Source organism: Saccopteryx bilineata, chromosome 3 (genome assembly GCF_036850765.1).
Source record: "Saccopteryx bilineata isolate mSacBil1 chromosome 3, mSacBil1_pri_phased_curated, whole genome shotgun sequence".
NCBI classification, from domain to species: Eukaryota; Metazoa; Chordata; class Mammalia; order Chiroptera; family Emballonuridae; genus Saccopteryx; species Saccopteryx bilineata.
This window is the reverse complement of record NC_089492.1, coordinates 268,852,243-268,871,435: the sequence shown is the minus strand read 5'-3', so window position 1 is coordinate 268,871,435 and position 19,193 is coordinate 268,852,243. Positions and strand designations below refer to the sequence as shown.

At 41.8% G+C, this 19,193-nt stretch overlaps 1 protein-coding gene across 5 annotated transcripts in view; it reads right to left on the bottom strand.

The window, feature by feature from the left end:
- The window catches only part of ZBTB8OS (zinc finger and BTB domain containing 8 opposite strand), a 32,043-nt gene extending 13,027 nt beyond the window's left edge, over positions 1–19,016 (bottom strand). For 2 of the 5 annotated variants that reach the window (XM_066269778.1, XM_066269780.1), the window contains exons 1-2: positions 18,520–19,014; positions 242–266 (exon numbers count right to left, since the gene is read on the bottom strand). In XM_066269778.1, the coding sequence (XP_066125875.1) occupies positions 242–266; positions 18,520–18,652 (158 nt within the window). In that variant the 5' untranslated portion in view covers positions 18,653–19,014. Of the gene's footprint in view, positions 1–241; positions 267–18,515 lie in introns of all 5 variants that reach the window. The other 3 variants (XM_066269779.1, XM_066269777.1, XM_066269781.1) reach the window with 3 other exon arrangements.
- Positions 19,017–19,193: the final 177 nt, after the last annotated feature.

Genomic DNA, 19,193 nt, shown 5'->3' with positions numbered 1-19,193 from the left:
AATCCACTGCAAGAGAGAAAACCTGACAGCAAAGTCAAAATAAAATCAAGAGGGTAAACACAAAACCAAAGGCCTCAAATCAATTTAATGGCACTGAAACTGGGTGCTTTCAAATCATCATTTTTATGTTCTAAAGGAAAAAAATAGGAGAAGAATTTTAAACTGGAGACATCAAGATTAAAACATCAGGTTTCTTATTTAAGCACAGAGTTTCAAAGACATAAACTCCAGGTATACTCACTGGACATCTGCTGTATGATCCAAATCTGAGGGAGAGAGTGAAAAACACTTATAAGTAACTAAACTTGACTTGCTAATCACAAGAAAAGAACTCTAGTTCATTATTCAGAAAATCTACCTTGAAGAGAGAAAATGTGGGCAGGTCACACCTTTGCCATCCATTTACACAAAAGTTCATTGCTTTATTAAGGGTTATTTTTATTTTAAAATGTTTTCTAAGCATTTATAGTTGTTACTCTGTTAATATGAATTTAATAAATGGCTGAAGAATTAATAGTACGATAATATTAGCATATTAATGCTAAAGGATTATTTTAAAATAATCTCAAATTTTACATTTAAAAGAATGACAATTGCCTGGCCTGTAGTGGCATAGTAGATAGAGCTTTCACATGGAACACTGAGGTCGCTGGTTCACTGAGGTTGCTGGTTTGAAGCCCTGGGCTTGCCTGGTCAAGGCACATACAACAATCAAGCAATGAACAACTAAAGTGAAGCAACTATGAGTTGATACTTCTTGCACCCTCTCTGTAAGATCAGTAAATAAATAAATAAATAAAACAAATAAATAAATCTTTTTTTTTTTTTAATTTTTATTTATTTATTCATTTTAGAGAGGAGGGGGGAGATAGATAGAGAGAGATTGAGAGAGAGAGAGAGAGAGAGAGAGAGAGAGAGAGAGAAGGGGGAGGAGCAGGAAGCATCAACTCCCATATGTGCCTTGACCAGGCAAGCCCAGGGTTTTGAACCGGCAACCTCAGTGTTTCTAGGTTGACGCTTTATCCACTGCGCCACCACAGGTCAGGCATAAATAAATCTTTAAAAATAAAAAATAAAAGTGACAATTTCTTGAAGGCAGCAGGCTCATGGTCTTCCAGGTGACCTAAAAAGTGTCTAATACATCATAGTTTCTCAATTAAAAATTGTTATTTCCTGCCTGACCAGGCAGTGGCGCAGTGGATAGAGTGTCGGACTGGGATGCAAAAGACCCAGGTTCAAGACCCCGAGGTCGTCAGCTTAAGCGCAGGCTCATCTGGTTTGAGCAAAAGCCCACCAGCTTGAACCCAAGGTCGCTGGCTCCAGCAAGGGGCTACTCGGTCTGCTGAAGGCTCGCGGTCAAAGCATATATGAGAAAGCAATCAATGAACAACTAAGACTAAGGTGTCGCAACAAAAAACTGATGATTGATGCTTCTCATCTCTCTCTGTTCCTGTCTGTCTGTCCCTATCTATCCCTCTCTCTGACTCTCTGTCTCTGGAAGAAAAAAAAAAAAGTCATTTCCTGACATTACTTTTCCTTACAAAACAAATCAACATCTTTTCTAAATACCTACTGAGTGATGATCAAAATCCTAGGAACTATCAATATATCATCATCAAAGATATGAATTCCAGATTTCCCTGCCTTGCCTCTTCATGAACAGATAGACCCAAATCCTAGATGAAATAATTTGGGGTTTGTTTTTTTTTTTAAATGAGAGCCAAGTTTGTTGGTCTCTAGCATTTGAAGTAGTCCTCACTGATATTCTTAGCTGGTAGTTTTAGAAAGTAAACGTTACAATATGTATCAGGAGCTTTCTCCTGATATTCTCACAGGAATAGCAGTAAATAAATACTAGTACAGCAAGCTCCCACTGGATCTGTTATCTCAACATTTCAGTCCGTTGCTCACTCGTATTATGACTTCCATCAATTCTTCCTACTTAGAATTATAGAATATTCAGGGTGGAAGGAAGTCTTGGAGGTCATCTAATACAATTCCTTCACTTACAAGAAGAAATCTGAAATCCAGAGGCTGTGAATTGTTTAGGACTGCACTGTTGATTAGAGGTACAGTTGGGCCTAGAATTGAGATGTTCTGACTCCCAATTTAGTGCACTTGACACCAAAACACATCATCTTCTGGTGGCACTCAAGGTCCAAACTCATCTGTAATTCACTCAGATATATTACTGAGGACTTACTATGTTTCAGGCTCATACTAAGGGGCTTATGACCTCTGACATGACCCATGTCAGAGATGACAAGTTAAAAGAAAATGACTATTATTAACCTTAGAGTAATGAAAGCATGTACCCACAAAAAGACATATAAAAATATTCACCACAATTTTATTCCCCCAAATTAAAAACCCAATGTCTGTTAAGAGAACAGATAAAACAAACTGAGGAATACAATGCAATAACAAAGCATGAACTGCCTGACCTGTGGTGGTGCAGTGGATAAAGAGTCATAGACCTGGAACACTGAGGTCACCAGTTTGAAACCCTGGGCTTGCCTAGTCAAGGCACATATGGGGATTGATGCTTCCTGCTCCTCCCCCCTTCTCCCTCTCTCTCTCTCACTCCTCTCTTAAAAATGAATAAATAAAAATCTAAAAAAAAAAAAGAAAGCATGCACTATTGCCCTGACTGGATAGTTCAATTGGTTAGAGCTTGTCCAGAAACTCAGAGGTCACTGGTTCAAGCCCTGGTCAAGTCACATGAAAGAACAAATCAATGTTCCTGTTTCTCTCTCTTTCTCCCTTCTTCTCTCGCTAAAATCAATACATAAAAATTTTAAAAAGCATACTATGCCTGACCAGGCGATGGCACAATGGATAGAGCGTTGGACTGGGATGCCGAGGACCCAGGTTCAAGACCCTGAGGTTGCCAGCTTGAGCATGGGCTCATCTGGTTTGAGCAGAAGCTCACCAGCTTGGACCCAAGGTCGCTGGCTCAAGCAAGGGGTTACTTAGTCTGCTGAAGGCCCACGGTCAAGGCACATATGAGAAAACAATCAATGAACAACTAAGGTGTCACAATGCACAATGAAAAACTAATGATTGATGCTTGTCATCTCTCTGTTCCTGTCTGTCTGTCCCTGTCTATCCCTCTCTCTGACTCTGTAAAAAAAAAAAAAAAAAAAAAGCATACTATATAGTAACATGAATTTCAAAAACATTAAGCGAAAACTGCAGAACTCTCAGCACCTGACAACTTGATCCAAACTCCTCTGCATTGAGACCTGACCACACTTAAGCATGGCTTCCACCAGCATAGTCACCCACTGTCCTAGGATGACACACCTCACCCCTACCCATACCCCCATGATAATGCTTGCCTGAGAAAATGTAACTCAGCCAGAAGAATTTACTGTTTGCCAACACGTGACTGTAGGCTCTTGACCTCCTTTTCTTAGAGCATTTACTAAAAAGGGCTTACATTGAGAATATTTATCTCTTACAGCTCAGAAGTGCCTTTCTCAAGGACTCTAGAGCCATTCCTTTGAAATGTAATCATCAGGAAGGACTCTGTCTCTGTGGGAGGATGGAATCCGAACTTTGATAAGTGCCAGCTAGCAAACACCGCTGGCTTAATGGGATTTATACTGACCCAACGTTTTGTAATTTTTCACTTCTCAGTCTCTACTGAGCTCCCCCCTTTCCCTTCATTCCTCATGCTCCCTTTAAAAGGCCTAATCACCTCTGCACAAGTCAGAATGGAGCTCAGCTTCTTCCCTAACTATCAGTAGTTACTGAATAATATCCATCAATCACTTTAACATCTGGCTTTGTTTATCTTTCACGTTGAGGAAAGAAGCCAGACATAAAAGAATCTATACTGTAATTCCACTCTAAAACCTGCAAAATGAAGCTATGGAAATGTTAATCCAAATTCGGAGGGACCCGAATTATGGAAGACAGGAGCAAGGTCCGTCGGTTACACATTAAAGTTTTATTGTCTAGCTTGGCCAAGCGGCGGGAACTCCGACAGAAATCTGACGGAGAGCACGCTGGCCCTTTGTTCTACTTAGTTTTTATAGTTTTGTAAGTGGGAAGTACAGAAGCAAAAATTGCAATTAGGAGCCCCTTACCGCTATTGGTTATAGTCATATGTCCTTTAACATGATAGGACCACATTCAATTTGCAAACCATACATTATTTTGGAGAAAACAAAATTTACAAGTCAACACAATGGTAGAAAGATATTTTTTTACATATTAAAAGGCCTTCCTATATTTTCTAGTGTTCATTCGCCATCTCTCTGTCCAGAGTCAGAGGTATTAACCACATGCATTTACATAAGAGAGGTAGTTTCCGTGGGGACAAATGCCCGCAAATGGCTCATAGTTATAAGAAAAGGTTTATTTTGGCTTTTCTCTTCCTGCACCTGGCTAGCCATTCACTCCTTTCCTCACAGGTGTGGTGGAATGTCAGGGAATCTATGCTTTCCTTCCCTTTTCATTTACAATACAATGGCAAGAGCCATCCTGGTTATGCTAATCATACAGTACAGAGACTATTCTCACAATTTCTCTGCACACCTTAACCCAAATTAATAAAATGTTCTCCAAGCCTCTTAAAATATTAATATTAATTCTGTAGTCTTTGGTACTTTATAACACCTGTGGGTGAAATGGCTCAGTGGCTCCTCAGAAACAGAAACCAGAACAGTGTTTACCTCAAGGTACAGAAGGTCCTAGAGGTCTCACTGGAAAGGAGCAAAAAGGAACTTTCTAGAGAGATGTAAATGCTCCAGAGCTTTTTTGGAGTACTGGTTACACAGATGTACGTTTATCAAAACTCAATGAACTTTATTTTACACACAAGATCTCAGCGTTTTTACTATCTGTAAATTATACCTCAATTTAAAAAAAGCTTTTTAAACAATGAAAAATTGCTGTAGAACAGTGGATCTCAAAAATTTTAAGTCTCAGGAATCCTTTATTCTCTTAAAAATTACCGAAGCCCAAGAGGCTTTTGTTTATGAGTTGTACCCGGCAATATTAACTACACAAGAAATTTTAACTGTAAAAAAAAATTGAGTACTTATTAAATCATTTAAAAATAACAATAAGCCAACAAATCTGGAAGCAGAGAGCGTGGAGTGAAAGTCACTCTGTGGAGCAGACAGGTGAGATTTGGGAACACGGCCACAGAATTCACTAAGCAGTGGTGAGGATGCCTGGACCCAGCTCCGAGGGCCTTGCACAGGGATGTGGTGTTGGAGAACTACAAGAATCTGCTCTCCTTGATGAGGAGCTCCGAGGCACAGTGTGAATGAACCATTCCAACTAGCATCCCCCTAATTGGCTTTATCAGAGATTAATCCTGTATTTTCAAGCCGCTAAGACAAGACTCTTTTTTAAAAAAATTTATTAAATTTAATGCAGTGACATTGATAAATCAGGGTACATATGTTGAGAGAAAACATCTCCAGATTCTTTTGACATTTGATTGTGCTGTATACCCCTCCCCCAAAGTCAAATTGTCTTCTGTCACCTTCTATCTGGTTTTCTTTGTGCCCCTCCCCTCCCCCAACCCCTCTCTCCTTCCTCGCCCCCTCCCCCGTCCCCCCACCCCCCCACCCCTGTTGCTATCACATTCTTGTTCATGTCTCTGAGTCTCATTTTTATGTCCCTTCTATGTATGGATTCATATAGTTCTTAGTTTTTTTCTTTTTTTTTTTTTTTAAATTTTTTATTTATTTTTATTTATTCATTTTAGAGAGGAGAGGGAGAGACAGACAGAGAGAGAGAGACAGAGAGAGAGACAGAGAGAGAGAAGGGGGGGAGGAGCTGGAAGCATCAACTCCCATATGTGCCTTGACCAGGCAAGCCCAGGGTTTTGAACCAGTGACCTCAGCATTTCCAGGTCGACGCTTTATCCACTGCGCCACCACAGGTCAGGCCAGTTTTTTTCTGATTTACTTATTTCACTCCGTATAATGTTATCAAGGTCCATCCATGTTATTGTAAATGATCGATGTCATCATTTCTTATGGCTGAGTAGTATTCCATAGTATATATGTACCAAAGCTTTTTTATCCACTCTCCTCTGACGGACACTTGGGCTGTTTCCAGATCTTCGCTATTGTGAACAATGCTGCCATAAACATGGGGTGCATTTCTTCTTTTCATACAGTGCTATGGTGTTCTTGGGGTATATTCCTAACAGTGGGATAACTGGGTCAAAAGGCAGTTCGATTTTTAATTTTTTGAGGAATCTCCATACTGTTTTCCACAGTGGCTGCACCAGTCTGCATTCCCACCAGCAGTGCAGGAGGGTTCCCTTTTCTCCACATCCTCGTCAGCACTTATTCTGTGTTGTTTTATTGAGAGTGCCATTCTGACTGGTGTGAGGTGATATCTCATTGTGGTTTTAATTTGCATTTCTCTAATGATTAGTGATGTTGAGCATTTTTTCATATGCCTATTGGCCATCTGTATGTCCTCTTTGGAGAAGTGTCTATTCATTTCTTTTGCCCATTTTTGAATTGGATTGTTTGTCTTCCTGGTATTAAGTTTTACAAGTTCTTTATAAATTTTGGTTATTAACCCCTTATCAGACGTATTGTCAAATATGTTCTCCCATTGTGTAGTTTGTCTTTTTATTCTGTTCTTGTTGTCTTTAGCTGTGCAAAAGCTTTTTAGTTTGATATAGTCCCATTTGTTTATCCTGTCTTTTATTTCACTTCCCCATGGAGATAAATCAGCAAATATATTGCTCTGAGAGATGTCAGAGAGCTTACTGCCTATGTTTTCTTCTAATATGCCTATAGTTTTAAGGCTTACATTTAAGTCTTTTATCCATTTTGAATTTATTTTTGTGAGTGGTGTAAGCTGCTGATCTAGTTTCATTTTTTTGCAGGTAGTTGTCCAATTTTCCCAACACCAGTTGTTAAAGAGGCTGTCTTTACTCCATCTCCATTGTATTTCCTTACCTCCTTTGTCAAATATCAGTTGTCCATAGAACTGAGGGTTTATTTCTGGGTTCTCTGTTCTGTTCCATTGATCTATATGCCTGTTCTTATGCCAGTACCAGGCTGTTTTGAGTACAATGGCCTTGTAGTATAACTTGATATCAGGAAGTGTGATACCTCCCACTTTATTCTTCTTTTTTAAGATTGCTGAGGCTATTTGTGTTCTTTTTTGGTTCCATATAAATTTTTGGAATATGTGATCTATATCTTTGAAGTATGTCATTGTTATTTTAATTGGTATTGCATTGAATTTATAGACTGCTTTGGGTAATATAGACATTTTAATGATGTTTATTCTTCCTAACCATGAGCACGGTATATGCTTCCATATGTTTGTATCTTCCTTGATTTCTTTTATCAATGCTTTGTAATTTTCCGAGTACAAGTCTTTAGTCTCCTTGGTTAAGTTTACTCATAGGTACTTTATTTTTTTGGTTGTAATTGTGAAGGGGATTGTTTCCTTAATTTCTCTTTCTGACTGTTTGTTGTTGGCGAATAAAAATGCCTCTGATTTCTGAGTATTGATTTTATATCCTGCCACTTTGCTGAATTCATTTATCAGGTCCAGTAGTTTTTTTGACTGAGACTTTACGGTTTTCTATATACAATATCATATCATCTACAAATAATGATAGTTTTACTTCTTCTTTTCCAACTTGAATGCCTTTTATTTCTTCTTGTCTGATTGCTGTGGCTAGGACTTCCAGGACTATGTTAAATAAGAGTGGTGAAAGGGGGCCTGACCTGTGGTGGCACAGTGGATAAAGCGTCGACCTGGAAATGCTGAGGTCGCCGGTTCAAAACCCTGGGCTTGCCTGGTCAAGGCACATATGGGAGTTGATGCTTCCAATTCCTCCCCCTCTTCTCTCTCTCTGTCTCTCCTCTCTCTCTCTCTATCCTCCCTCTCCTCTGTAAAATGAATAAATAAAAATTAAAAAAAAAATTAAAAAAAAAAAAAGAAAAAGAGATCATAAGAAACAAAATAAGCCTGACCTGTGGTGGCGCAGTGGATAAAGCATCGACCTGGAAATGCTGAGGTCGCCAGTTCGAAACCCTGGGCTTGCCTGGTCAAGGCACATATGGGAGTTGATGCTTCCTGCTCCTCCCCCCTTCTCTCTCTCTCTCTCCTTTCTAAAAAATGAATAAAAAATAAAAAAATAAAAAAAAAAAGAAACAAAATAAGTTACATTTAAAAAAAAAAAAAAAAAGAGTGGTGAAAGGGGGCACCCCTGCCTTGTTCCTGATCTTAAGGGTATTGCTTTTAATTTTTGCCCATTGAGTATGATGTTGGCTGTGGGTTTCTCATAGATGGCTTTTTATCATGTTGAGGTATGTTCCCTGTATTCCCACTTTGCTGAGAGTTTTGATCATGAAAGGGTGCTGGATTTTATCAAATGCTTTTTCTGCATCTATTGAAATTATCATATGGTTTTTCTCCTTCTTTTTGTTTATGTGATGAATCATATTGATTGATTTACAAATATTGTACCAGCCTTGCCTCCCCAGAATAAATCCCACTTGATCATGGTGTATGATTTTTTCCATATATTGTTGGATCCAATTTGCTAATATTTTGTTGAGGATTTTAGCATCTATATTCATCAGAGATATTGGCCTATAGTTTTCTTTCTTTGTGTTGTCTTTGCCTGGTGAATTTGCCTCTTGAATTTTTTGAAATAGTTTGAAAAGAATAGGAGTTAGTTCTTCTTTGAATATTTGGTAGAATTCAGTTGTGAAGACATCAGGCCCCAGCCTTTTCTTTGTTGGGAGTTTTTTGATAACTGTTTCGATCTCATTTGGTGTAATCGGTCTGTTTAGGTTTTCTTTTTCTTTTTTTTGTATTTTTCCGAAGCTGGAAACGGGGAGAGACAGTCAGACAGACTCCCGCATGCACCCGACCGGGATCCACCCTGCACGCCCACCAGAGGCGATGGATGCTCTGCCCACCAGGGGGCAATGCTCTGCAACCAGAGCCACTCTAGCGCCTGGGGCAGAGGCCAAGGAGCCATCCCCAGCGCCCGGGCCATCTTTGCTCCAATGGAGCCTCGCTGCGGGAGGGGAAGAGAGAGACAGAGAAGAAGGAGAAGGGGAGGGGTGGAGAAGCAAATGGGTGCCTCTCCTGTGTGCCTTGGCCGGGAATCGAACCCAGACTTCTGCACGCCAGGCCGATGCTCTACCACTGAGCCAACCAGCCAGGGCTATTTAGGTTTTCTGATTCTTCCAGATTGAGTTTTGGAAGATTGTATGTTTCAAGGAATTTGTCCATTTCATCTAGGTTGTCTAGTTTTTTGGCATACAGTTCTTCATAGTATTTTCTTACAATATTTTGTATTTCTGTTGTGTCCGTTGTTATTTCTCCACTCTAATTTCTAATTTTATTTATTTGAGTCCTCTCTTTTTCTTGGTGAGTCTAGTTAAAGGTTCATCAATCTTGGCCTGACCTGTGGTGGTGCAGTGGATAAAGCGTCGACCTGGAAATGCTGAGGTTGCCGGTTCGAAACCCTGGGCTTGCCTGGTCAAGGCACATATGGGAGTTGATGCTTCCAGCTCCTCCCCCCTTCTCTCTCTCTCTCCTTGCTCTCTCTCCTCTCTAAAAAAAAATGAATAAAATTTAAAAAGAGACTGAAAATGTTAAATATATTAAAATAAATAAATAAATAAAGGTTCATCAATCTTGTTTACCTTTTCAAAAAAAACAGCTCCTAGTTTCATTGATCCTCTGTATTGTTCTTTAGCCTCTATGTCATTTATTTCTGCTCTGATCTTTATTATTTCCTTCCTTCTACTACATTTGGGCTTTACATGCTGTTCTTTTTCTAGTTCTTTTAGATGCAGGGTTAAGTTGTTTATTTGAGCTCTTTCTAGCTTCTTAAAGTGTGCCTGTAGTGCTATGAACTTCCCTCTCAGTACTGCTTTTGCTGTGTCCCATAAATTTTGAGTTGTTGTATGCTCATTGTCATTCATTTCTAGGAATTTTTTTATTTCTTTTTTGATCTCATTTTTAATCCATTTGTTATTTAACAACCTGCTATTTAGTTTGAGCTTTTCTGTTGTGGTTCATTTCTAGTTTCATGCCGTTGTGGTTGGAGAAAGTGCTTGATATGATTTCAATCTTCTTAAATTTGTTGAGACCACTTTTGTGCCCTAACATGTGGTCTATCCAAGAAAATGTACCATGAGCACTTGAAAAAAATGTATATTCTGCTGCTTTAGGGTGAAAGGTTCTGAAGATATCTATTAAATCGAGTTGATCTAGTGTGTCCAATAAGTCTGTTTCTTTGTTAATTTTCTTTTTTGAGGATCTATCTAGTGATGTTAGTGGAGTATTGAAATCCCCTACTATTATAGTATTGCTGTTGATCTCACCCTTTAAATCCACCAAAGTCTGCTTTATATATTTAGGTGCTCCTATATTAGGTGCAAAGATATTTATAAGTTATATCTTCATGTTGGATTACTCCCTTTATCATTATGTAGTGGCCTTCTTTATCTCTTACTATATCCTTTGTTTTAAAGTCCAATTTGTCTGATATAAGTATTGCTACCCCAGCTTTTTTTTCATTTCCATTTGCATGAAATGTTTTTTTCCATCCTTTTACCTTCAATCTATGTGTATCTTTTGTTCTAAGGTGTGTCTCTTGTAGACAGCATATGTACGGGTCCTGTTTTCTAAACCATGCTGCTACCCTATGTCTTTTGATTGGATCACTTAATCCATTTACATTTATGGTTATTATTGATATGTAGTTGTTTATTGCCATTTTATTCTTTAAAGCTGTATTCCTTTTTTTTCTATATTCTTTTCCCACTTTAATCTGTTTACAACAGGCCCCTTAACATTTCCTGCAGCATTGGTTTGGTTGTAATGAATTCTTTGAGTTGTTTTTTGTCTGGGAAGCTTTTTATTTCTCCTTCAATTTTAAACAATAGCCTTGCTGGATAAAGTACTCTTGGTTGTATGTTCTTGTTCTGCATTACTTTGACTATTTCTTGCCATTCCCTTCTGGGCTCAAGTGTTTCTGTTGAGAAGTTGGATGTCATCCTTATGGGGGCTCCTTTGTATGTGATAGCTTTTTTTTCTCTTGCAGCTTTTAATATTTTCTCTTTATCGCTTAGCTTTGGTATTTTAATTATGATGTGTCTTGGTGTAGGTTTCTTTGGATTTCTCTTTAATGGAGTCATCTGTGCTTCTTGAACTTGCGAGAGTTTCTCCTGCATTAATTTAGGGAAGTTTTCAGCTATGATGTGATTGAACAAAGTCTCTATCCCTTATTCTTTTTCTTCTTCTTCAGGAACCCCTATGATGCGGATGTTATTTCTCTTCATGTTGTCATGGAGCTCTCTAAGAGTTTCCTCAGACTTTTTGAGTCTCTTTTCTTTTTTCTTCTCTGCTTTCATGCCTTCATTCCAGTTGTCCTCCAACTCGCTGATTCGATCCTCAGCTCTATCTATCCTGTTTTTAATTCCTTCCATTGTGGTCTTTATTTCTGATATTGTATTTGTCATCTCTGTCTGATTCTTTTTTATACTTGCTATTTCTTTATTTAGGTGTTCATAATGACCATCCATTGTTTTTCTAAGATCTCTAGGCATCCTTACAATCATTATTTTGAACTCCGCATCTGGAAGTTTGATTATTTCCATATCACTCAGTTCATCTCCTGAAGGTATCTCTTGTGGTTTCATTTGGATTGCACCTTTTTTTTTTTTTTTTTTTTTTTTTTTTTTTTCTTTTCATTTTTCTGAAGCTGGAAACGGGGAGAGACAGTCAGACAGACTCCCGCATGCGCCCGACCGGGATCCACCCGGCACGCCCACCAGGGGCGGTGCTCTGCCCCCCAGGGGGCGATGCTCTGCCCATCCTGGGCGTCGCCATGTTGCAACCAGAGCCACTCTAGCGCCTGAGGTAGAGGCCACAGAGCCATCCCCAGCGCCCGGGCCATCTTTGCTCCAATGGAGCCTTGGCTGCGGGAGGGGAAGAGAGAGACAGAGAGGAAAGCGCGGCGGAGGGGTGGAGAAGCAAATGGGCGCTTCTCCTGTGTGCCCTGGCCGGGAATCGAACCCAGGTCCTCCGCACGCTAGGCCGACGCTCTACCGCTGAGCCAACCGGCCAGGGCAGGATTGCACTTTTTTGTCTTCTCATTGTGTTTGGGTGTTTTATTTGTAGAGTTGGTTGAGTCTAGGCTTGGTGTTGTCTGCCTCCAGTTTTCAGTTGTGTTTTTTCTAGGTCTTCTTGGGTTGGTATCGGTTATTATTTGTAATCTACTTTTGGATTTGGGCAACTTTGAAGTCTTGATTTGTTTGTTTTCTTTTCTTTTCTTTTTTTTTCATTTTTCTGAAGCTGGAAACGGGGAGGCAGTCAGATAAGACTCCGCATGCGCCCGACTGGGATCTACCCGGCATGCCTACCAGGGGGTGATGCACTGCCCATCTGGGGCATTGCAACCAGAGCCATTCTAACGCCTGAGGCAGAGGCCACAAAGTGATCCTCAGCACCCGGGCCAACTTTGCTCCACTGGAGCCTTGGCTGTGGGAGGGGAAGAGAGAGACAGAGAGGAAGGAGAGGGGGAGGGGGGGAGAAGCAGATGGGTGCCTCTCCTGTGCACCCTGGCCGGGAATCGAACCTGGGACCCCTGCACGCCAGGCTGATGCTCTACCGCTGAGCCAACCGGCCAGGGCCTTGTTTGTTTTCTAAAAAGGTGGTAGTCTTGTTTATTGATCTCAGCAGGGGGCTTCCTTGAAAGTGTATCAAGGAATGCGATGGGTGTAACCTGAGACTCTGAAGGCCTCTTCAGCCAACTAATCTCTCTGGGGGCAGGGTGTTTTCTCAGCTTCAGTAGGGGAAGGTGTATCTCAGATCTCCATGGAGACGAGTTACTGCCCCTCATCCCCACTTCTTGTTTTCAGCTGTGTCTTGTTGCGCTGATTGGAGCTAGAGAGATGTCCGGAGATCTCTGATCCGGAAGCAATTCAGTACTGTTTTGTGGAAGGTTCAGTCCCTCCCCCAGCTATGGCCGCCTCCAGCACGGATGAGTCAGCTTTTTTAGTTCGTTTCCTGCATTCCTTAGCCCCTCACAGTCTGTCCTTCTCCCTGTCCTTTCCACTTGGGAGATAAGCTGGTCTTTTCAACACACCTCGCTCCCTGGTCGCCAGGCAAGTGACTGTGAGCAGTATTTTCTGCTCTTTTCCCTTGGGTGAGATCCCCTCTGGGCTCTCAGCCTCTCCTTCCCCTCCGTTCCTGTAAGCAGAGGAGATTCAGGCGCTCCCTACCAGGTTTGTTGTGGCTTCTTCTTTGCTTCTTGGTTTTTGAGAGCTGTTCTTGTAGTCCAGAGTTGGTTTTTCACGCTGATCTTTCCTAAATTGATTTGTATTCCAGTTTGGTGGTGAGAGCTGGGCGTCTGTGCGTCTGCCTACTCCGCTGCCATCTTTCCATCCCAAGACAAGACTCTTAACCATGATGCTACATGAAGAGAGGTACTCAGTTTTATATTTCAAGTCCCCAACATCTGTACTTATCTTTGCTGATGTCCTTTGCCATTTTAAATGGTTTTATCTTCATAAACAACTGTGACTGCAGAAATTCATTGTTACGTCTATAAGTGTTATTTTAATTTTTTTTTTTTTTTTTATCTTTCTGAAGCTGGAAACGGGGAGGCAGTCAGACAGACTCCTGCATGCGCCCAACCGGGATCCACCCGGCACGCCCACCAGGGGGTGATGCTCTGCCCATCCGGGGTGTCGCTCTGTTGCAACCAGAGCCACTCTAGTGCCTGAGGCAAAGGCCATGGAGCCATCCCCAGTGCTCGGGCCATCTTTGCTCCAATGGAGCCTCGGCTGCGGGAGGGGAAGAGAGAGACAGAGAGGAAGGAGAGGGGGAGGGGTGGAGAAGCAGATGGGTGCTTCTCCTGTGTGCCCTGGCCGGGAATTGAACCCGGGACTCCCGCATGCCAGACCGACGCTCTACCACTGAGCCAACTGGCCAGGGCCTATAAGTGTTATTTTATAAGCCAGTATTACCTTTGACTAAATATTTGAAGAAGCATATAAGATAATGCACTGACTACCATAAAATTCTGTAAGAAAGATTATCCAAGACCAAGTGTTGAGTTCATAGGGGCCAGAATGGATCAATAGTCTCATGACCATAGAAGATGCATTTGTCCTCATCCCAAGAACAAGCATACAATGGTAGTAACCACTGAAATCTTTGTACCATAAGATGTAAACTAATCTGAGTTTTGAATCACGTATAAGAGACAAAAGAGCCTGACCAGGCGGTGGCGCAGTGGATAGAGAGTCGGACTGGCATGCCGAGGACCCAGGTTCTAGACCCCGAGGTCGTCAGCTTGAGCGCGGGCTCATCTGGTTTGAGCAAAAGCCCATCAGCTTGGACCCAAGGTCGCTGGCTCAAGCAAGGGGTTACTCGGTCTGCTGAAGGCCCAGGGTCAAGGCACATATGAGAAAGCAATCAATGAACAACTAAGGTGTCACAATGTGCAACGAAAAACTAATGATTGATGCTTCTCATCTCTCTGTTCCTATCTGTCTGTCCCTGTCTATTCCTCTCTTTGACTCTCTCTTTGTCTCTGTAAAAAAAAAAAAAAAAAAAAGACAAAAGACTGTAACTTAGAAACCAAATTATTGATTACATATGATATAATTAACAATGAAGGATTAAATGAAAACAATATTTTAATTTAAAAATAAGCCCATTTTGGCCTGACCTGTGGTGGCGCAGTGGATAAAGCATCGACCTGGAAATGCTGAGGTCGCCGGTTCGAAACCCTGGGCCTGCTTGGTCAAGGCACATATGAGAGTTGATGCTTCCAGCTCCTCCCCCCTTCTCTGTCTGTCTGTCTGTCTCTCTCTCTCTCTCTCTCCCCCCTCCTTTCTAAAATGAATAAATAATTAAAAAGAAAAAGCCCATTTTATTTTACATAAATTGAATATTTTATAAAAAATAACCATATTTTCAAAAAATTTAGTGAAAAAAGTGTCACTGTTTAGCATTTTTGCAATTACTTTTTTTTTTTTTTCATTTTTCCGAAGCTAGAAACGGGGAGGCAGTCAGACAGACTCCCGCATGCGCCTGACCGGGATGCACCCGGCATGGCCACCAGGGGGCGATGCTTTGCCCCTCTGGGGCATTGCTCTGTTGTGTCCAGAGCCATTCTAACACCTGAGGCAGAGGCCACAGAGCCATCCCCAGCGCCTGGGCCATCTTTGCTCCAATGGAGCCTTGCTGCGGGAGGGGAAGAGTGAGACAGAGAGGAAGGAGAGGGGGAGGGGTGGAGAAGCAAATGGGCACCTCTCCTGTGTGCCCTGGCCAGGAATCAAACCCGGGACTCCCGCATGCCAGGCTTACGTTCTACCGCTGAGCCAACCGGCCAGGGCCTGCAAATACTTTTAATGTCTGACTTTCAGTGTGTTGCAATGTGTTGGTTTAGGTGGTGAACATAAAATCCAACCTCACAGATATGCAGAAGTAAAAGGGAGGAATATTTTAATTGCTTTTCAAAAAACTGTATGTAGTCTTCCTTGATGTTACACCAAAACTAGAAATGTGGCATTTATCACTGAACAGATAAAACAAATGATTAAAGACTGCAAACAGGCCCTGACTGAGAGGCTCAGTGGATAGAGGTCATTCTGATACGCTGTCACAGGTTCAATCCCTGGTCAAGGCAACCAATGAGTGCACAACCAAATGGAACTAAGTGGAATAATAAGTTGATGCATCTCTCTCTCTCTCTCTCTCTCCCCCCCAAATCCCCCTTTTTCTCAAATCAATGGGGAAAAAGAAAGTGGAAAATTTCAACACCACCCCCCAAAAAGTGGATGGGTTATATAAACTTCTAAACAAAGAAAGCATACAGATTGGTGAACATATCAAGATTTTGGGAGGGTGATGTGCCCAGAGAGGGCATGAGCTCCAAACCTCGCCCCTGTTCCTTGCCCTATACATCTCCCCCATTCGGCTGCTCCCTAAGTTGTATCCCCAAGATAAACTAGGAAACACAGATAAAGTGATCACCTGAGTTCTGTGAGTTGTTCTATTATCAAACCAGAGCCTGAGGGGGGTCATGGGAAGACCAGAATTTGTAGTTGGCTATGCAGAACTGTGGGTAGCCTGGGCTCCCCATTTGCGGCTGGCATATGAAGTAGAGGCAGTCTTAATCTGGGGACTGTGCTAACTGGGGAGTTAGTATCAGAATTAAATTGAATTGCTGGACCTCAGCTGGTGTGAGAGAACTGGAGAATGGCTTCACACAAAAACCACGTATTTGTTGTCAGAAGTGTTATTAGAGGAAAGAAAACAGTTTCATAATGTATATATTATAATAATATAGTAGAACATATAAAATTCAAAGTGTATAATGTAAAAAGTTTGGAGATGATGGCTAAAGAGGATCAACTGATAATTATACTAATTATAAGATAATTCATTAAAAATAGTGTAAAAATTATAGAACTCAATAGCTTTCACAAATATATCAACTACCACAGAGATTATATGGAAGAAAAGATCATTTACATCAGAAACAAAATAGATGAAATAGGCCCTGGCTGGTTGGCTCTGTGGATAGAATGTTGGATCAGCGTATGGAGGTCTGGGGTTTGAATCCCGGTCAGCGCACACAAGAGAAGCTACCATCTGTTTCTCCCTCCTTCCCTCTCCCCCTTCTCTCTCTCTTCCCCCCTTGCAGCCAGTGGCTCAACTGGTTGCAATGTGGCCCCCTGGCACTGGCCCTGGTGCTGAGGATAGCTCCCTTACAGCGCCTCAACAGCTAGCTCAGTGCTTGAGCATTGGCTCTGGATGGGATTGCTGGGTGAATCCCGGTCAGAGTGCATACAGGAGTCTGTCTCACTATCTCCCCAACTCTAAAAAAAATTAAAAAGAAATGTTCGCCCGACCAGGTGGTGGCGCAGTGGATAGAGCGTCGAACTGGGATGCTGAGGACCCAGGTTTGAGACCCGAGGTCACCAGCTTGAGCACGGGCTCATCTGGCTTGAGCAAAAAAGCTCGCCAGCTTGGACCCAAGGTTGCTGGCTCGAGCAAGGGGTTACTCGGTCTGCTGAAGGCCCGTGGTCAAAGCACATATGAGAAAGCAATCAATGAACAACTAAGGTGTCACAACAAAAAACTGATGATTGATGCTTCTCATCTCTCTCCATTCCTGTCTGTCTGTCCCTATCTATCCCTCTCTCTGACTCTCTCTCTGTCCCTGTAAAAAAAAAAAAAAAGTTCAGCCTTACCTATAATAAGAAAAATGCAATTAGTATACGATACTTAACAAATTGGAATAGACCAGAAAGTATGATAAATCACTAAATTGGCAAAAGTGTGAGCAAAGAGGCGTACCCATGCGATGCGACTGAACGACACAACCTCAGTGAACAATTTGGCAATAACTTGGACGTTAAAAATGCACATACCCTTTGACAAAGCAATGTTACTTTTAGAAATGTATCCTGTAGATACTCTTACACAAGTGCAAATCAATGGATGTACAAGTATATTCACTGCTGCACTGTCTAATAGCAAAACAGTAGAAATACAAATTGTACCAATTGGAAATTGGTTAAATAAAGTAAGTGCTAAAACGTCTTTGCATGTACACAGGTTGACTCTACAGTGAGGAAAACTAGGTGGCTTGGGATCTGGGCTGAAAGGCTTTATGATGCTTATCTGTTCTTGACCTGGCAAGCCAGGGATTCAAACCTGCGACCTCACTGTTCCAGGTCGACATTTAATCCACTGTGCCACGACAGGTCAGACTCTGATATACTTTCTGAATTCTGAATCATATATGACCTATGGAAAGTAATCTTTAAAAATTTTTTTTTAGGTGAGAGAAAAAAGAGCTAGGGAGATATGCAGGGTCTAAACAGTATGCTATAATAAATACTTGGACTCCATACTGAGGACAATGCTTTTTATGCAGGTTAAGTCACATTTGTGATTCCTAAACCACAGCCACCTTTAGAAGGCGATAGCTTAACATTTACAGAGAACTTCAGAGTCATGCACTATACTTTCGTCTCTATTATCTCTTCCTCAGAAGGAACTGAGATGCAAGGAGAGATTATGTAATTTGCCTAAAGTCACTAAACTAACAAATGGCAAAACCAGGTATTTCTACTAAACGCACGATCCAGGTAAAACCAAGTTAAAAGTTCCCTACTTAGCTTTCCAAGTCCTAACCTAGCCACACTCAGTCCCACTGTTGAGAGATAAAAGCGGGCGACAAGCACACAAGCGCTTGAAAACACGATTACCTTTAGAATTAATACATTGGTATAAGCCCCACATGATAAAGGTGATTAGGCATATGCAGAAAAATTCGAGATTCTGTTAAAGTGGTTCCGAGACTCTCAAACCTGGTGGCTTTATCCTTCAGCATTCCCGGAACAAGTAAAATGGGAAAATACAGGGCGAAATGAGATCACATCTGATGCACCTTAAGGGGAAAATTGGTGAGGCTGGAAGCCCCGGGCAAGGAGAGGAGATGAAAGAAGTGAGCCACCTACTCACACTCGTACTTCCGATTGACTGGAGGATACTTGGCCTTGGTCGCCTTCTGCTCCTCAGTCAAACTGTACTCTCTAACGTCGTCTTCTTGTGCCATGATTCCGGTATTGGATACTCTACTTCCGCCCTTCATCATTCAGCCTTCGGTCTTTACAACTTCCGCTCTAGACTCCTCCCCTTGGCATGCACCCTTAAAGCACCAGGACTTTTTCTGAACGTATTTTTAGCCCCTAATACTTCCGTTCCAGGCCTCACCGCTTCCAGCACATCTTTAAAGTCAGTACCCCATTTCCTGGGCTTGCTTCATCAGTGGTTCCTTCTAAGCACTAAGAAAACAAATAAATTGGAGGACTTGGGCATAAGGGACACTTGAATTAGACATTTCTAGGTCTTAGTGATAGAAGCCTTTTCTTAATGCCTCAGTTGATAACTAGATCGGAAAACATTCCAGATTTCTCATCTGAGTACTTTGAAGGTGCCGTTAGCTTAACAGCCTTCAAGAAAATGGCTGCCCCCAGGAGACTGCGAACTAAACTGTCCACGTGACCCCGGGCGGTGCACTCCCACCAACCCCGCGCGCGCGCGCAACCGAAGGAAGTCTGCTCTGGGCCGTGTAGGGGCAGGAGCAGAAGAGCGACTCCGCATGTCTTGATAGGCTGCTAATCGAATTGCCCGCC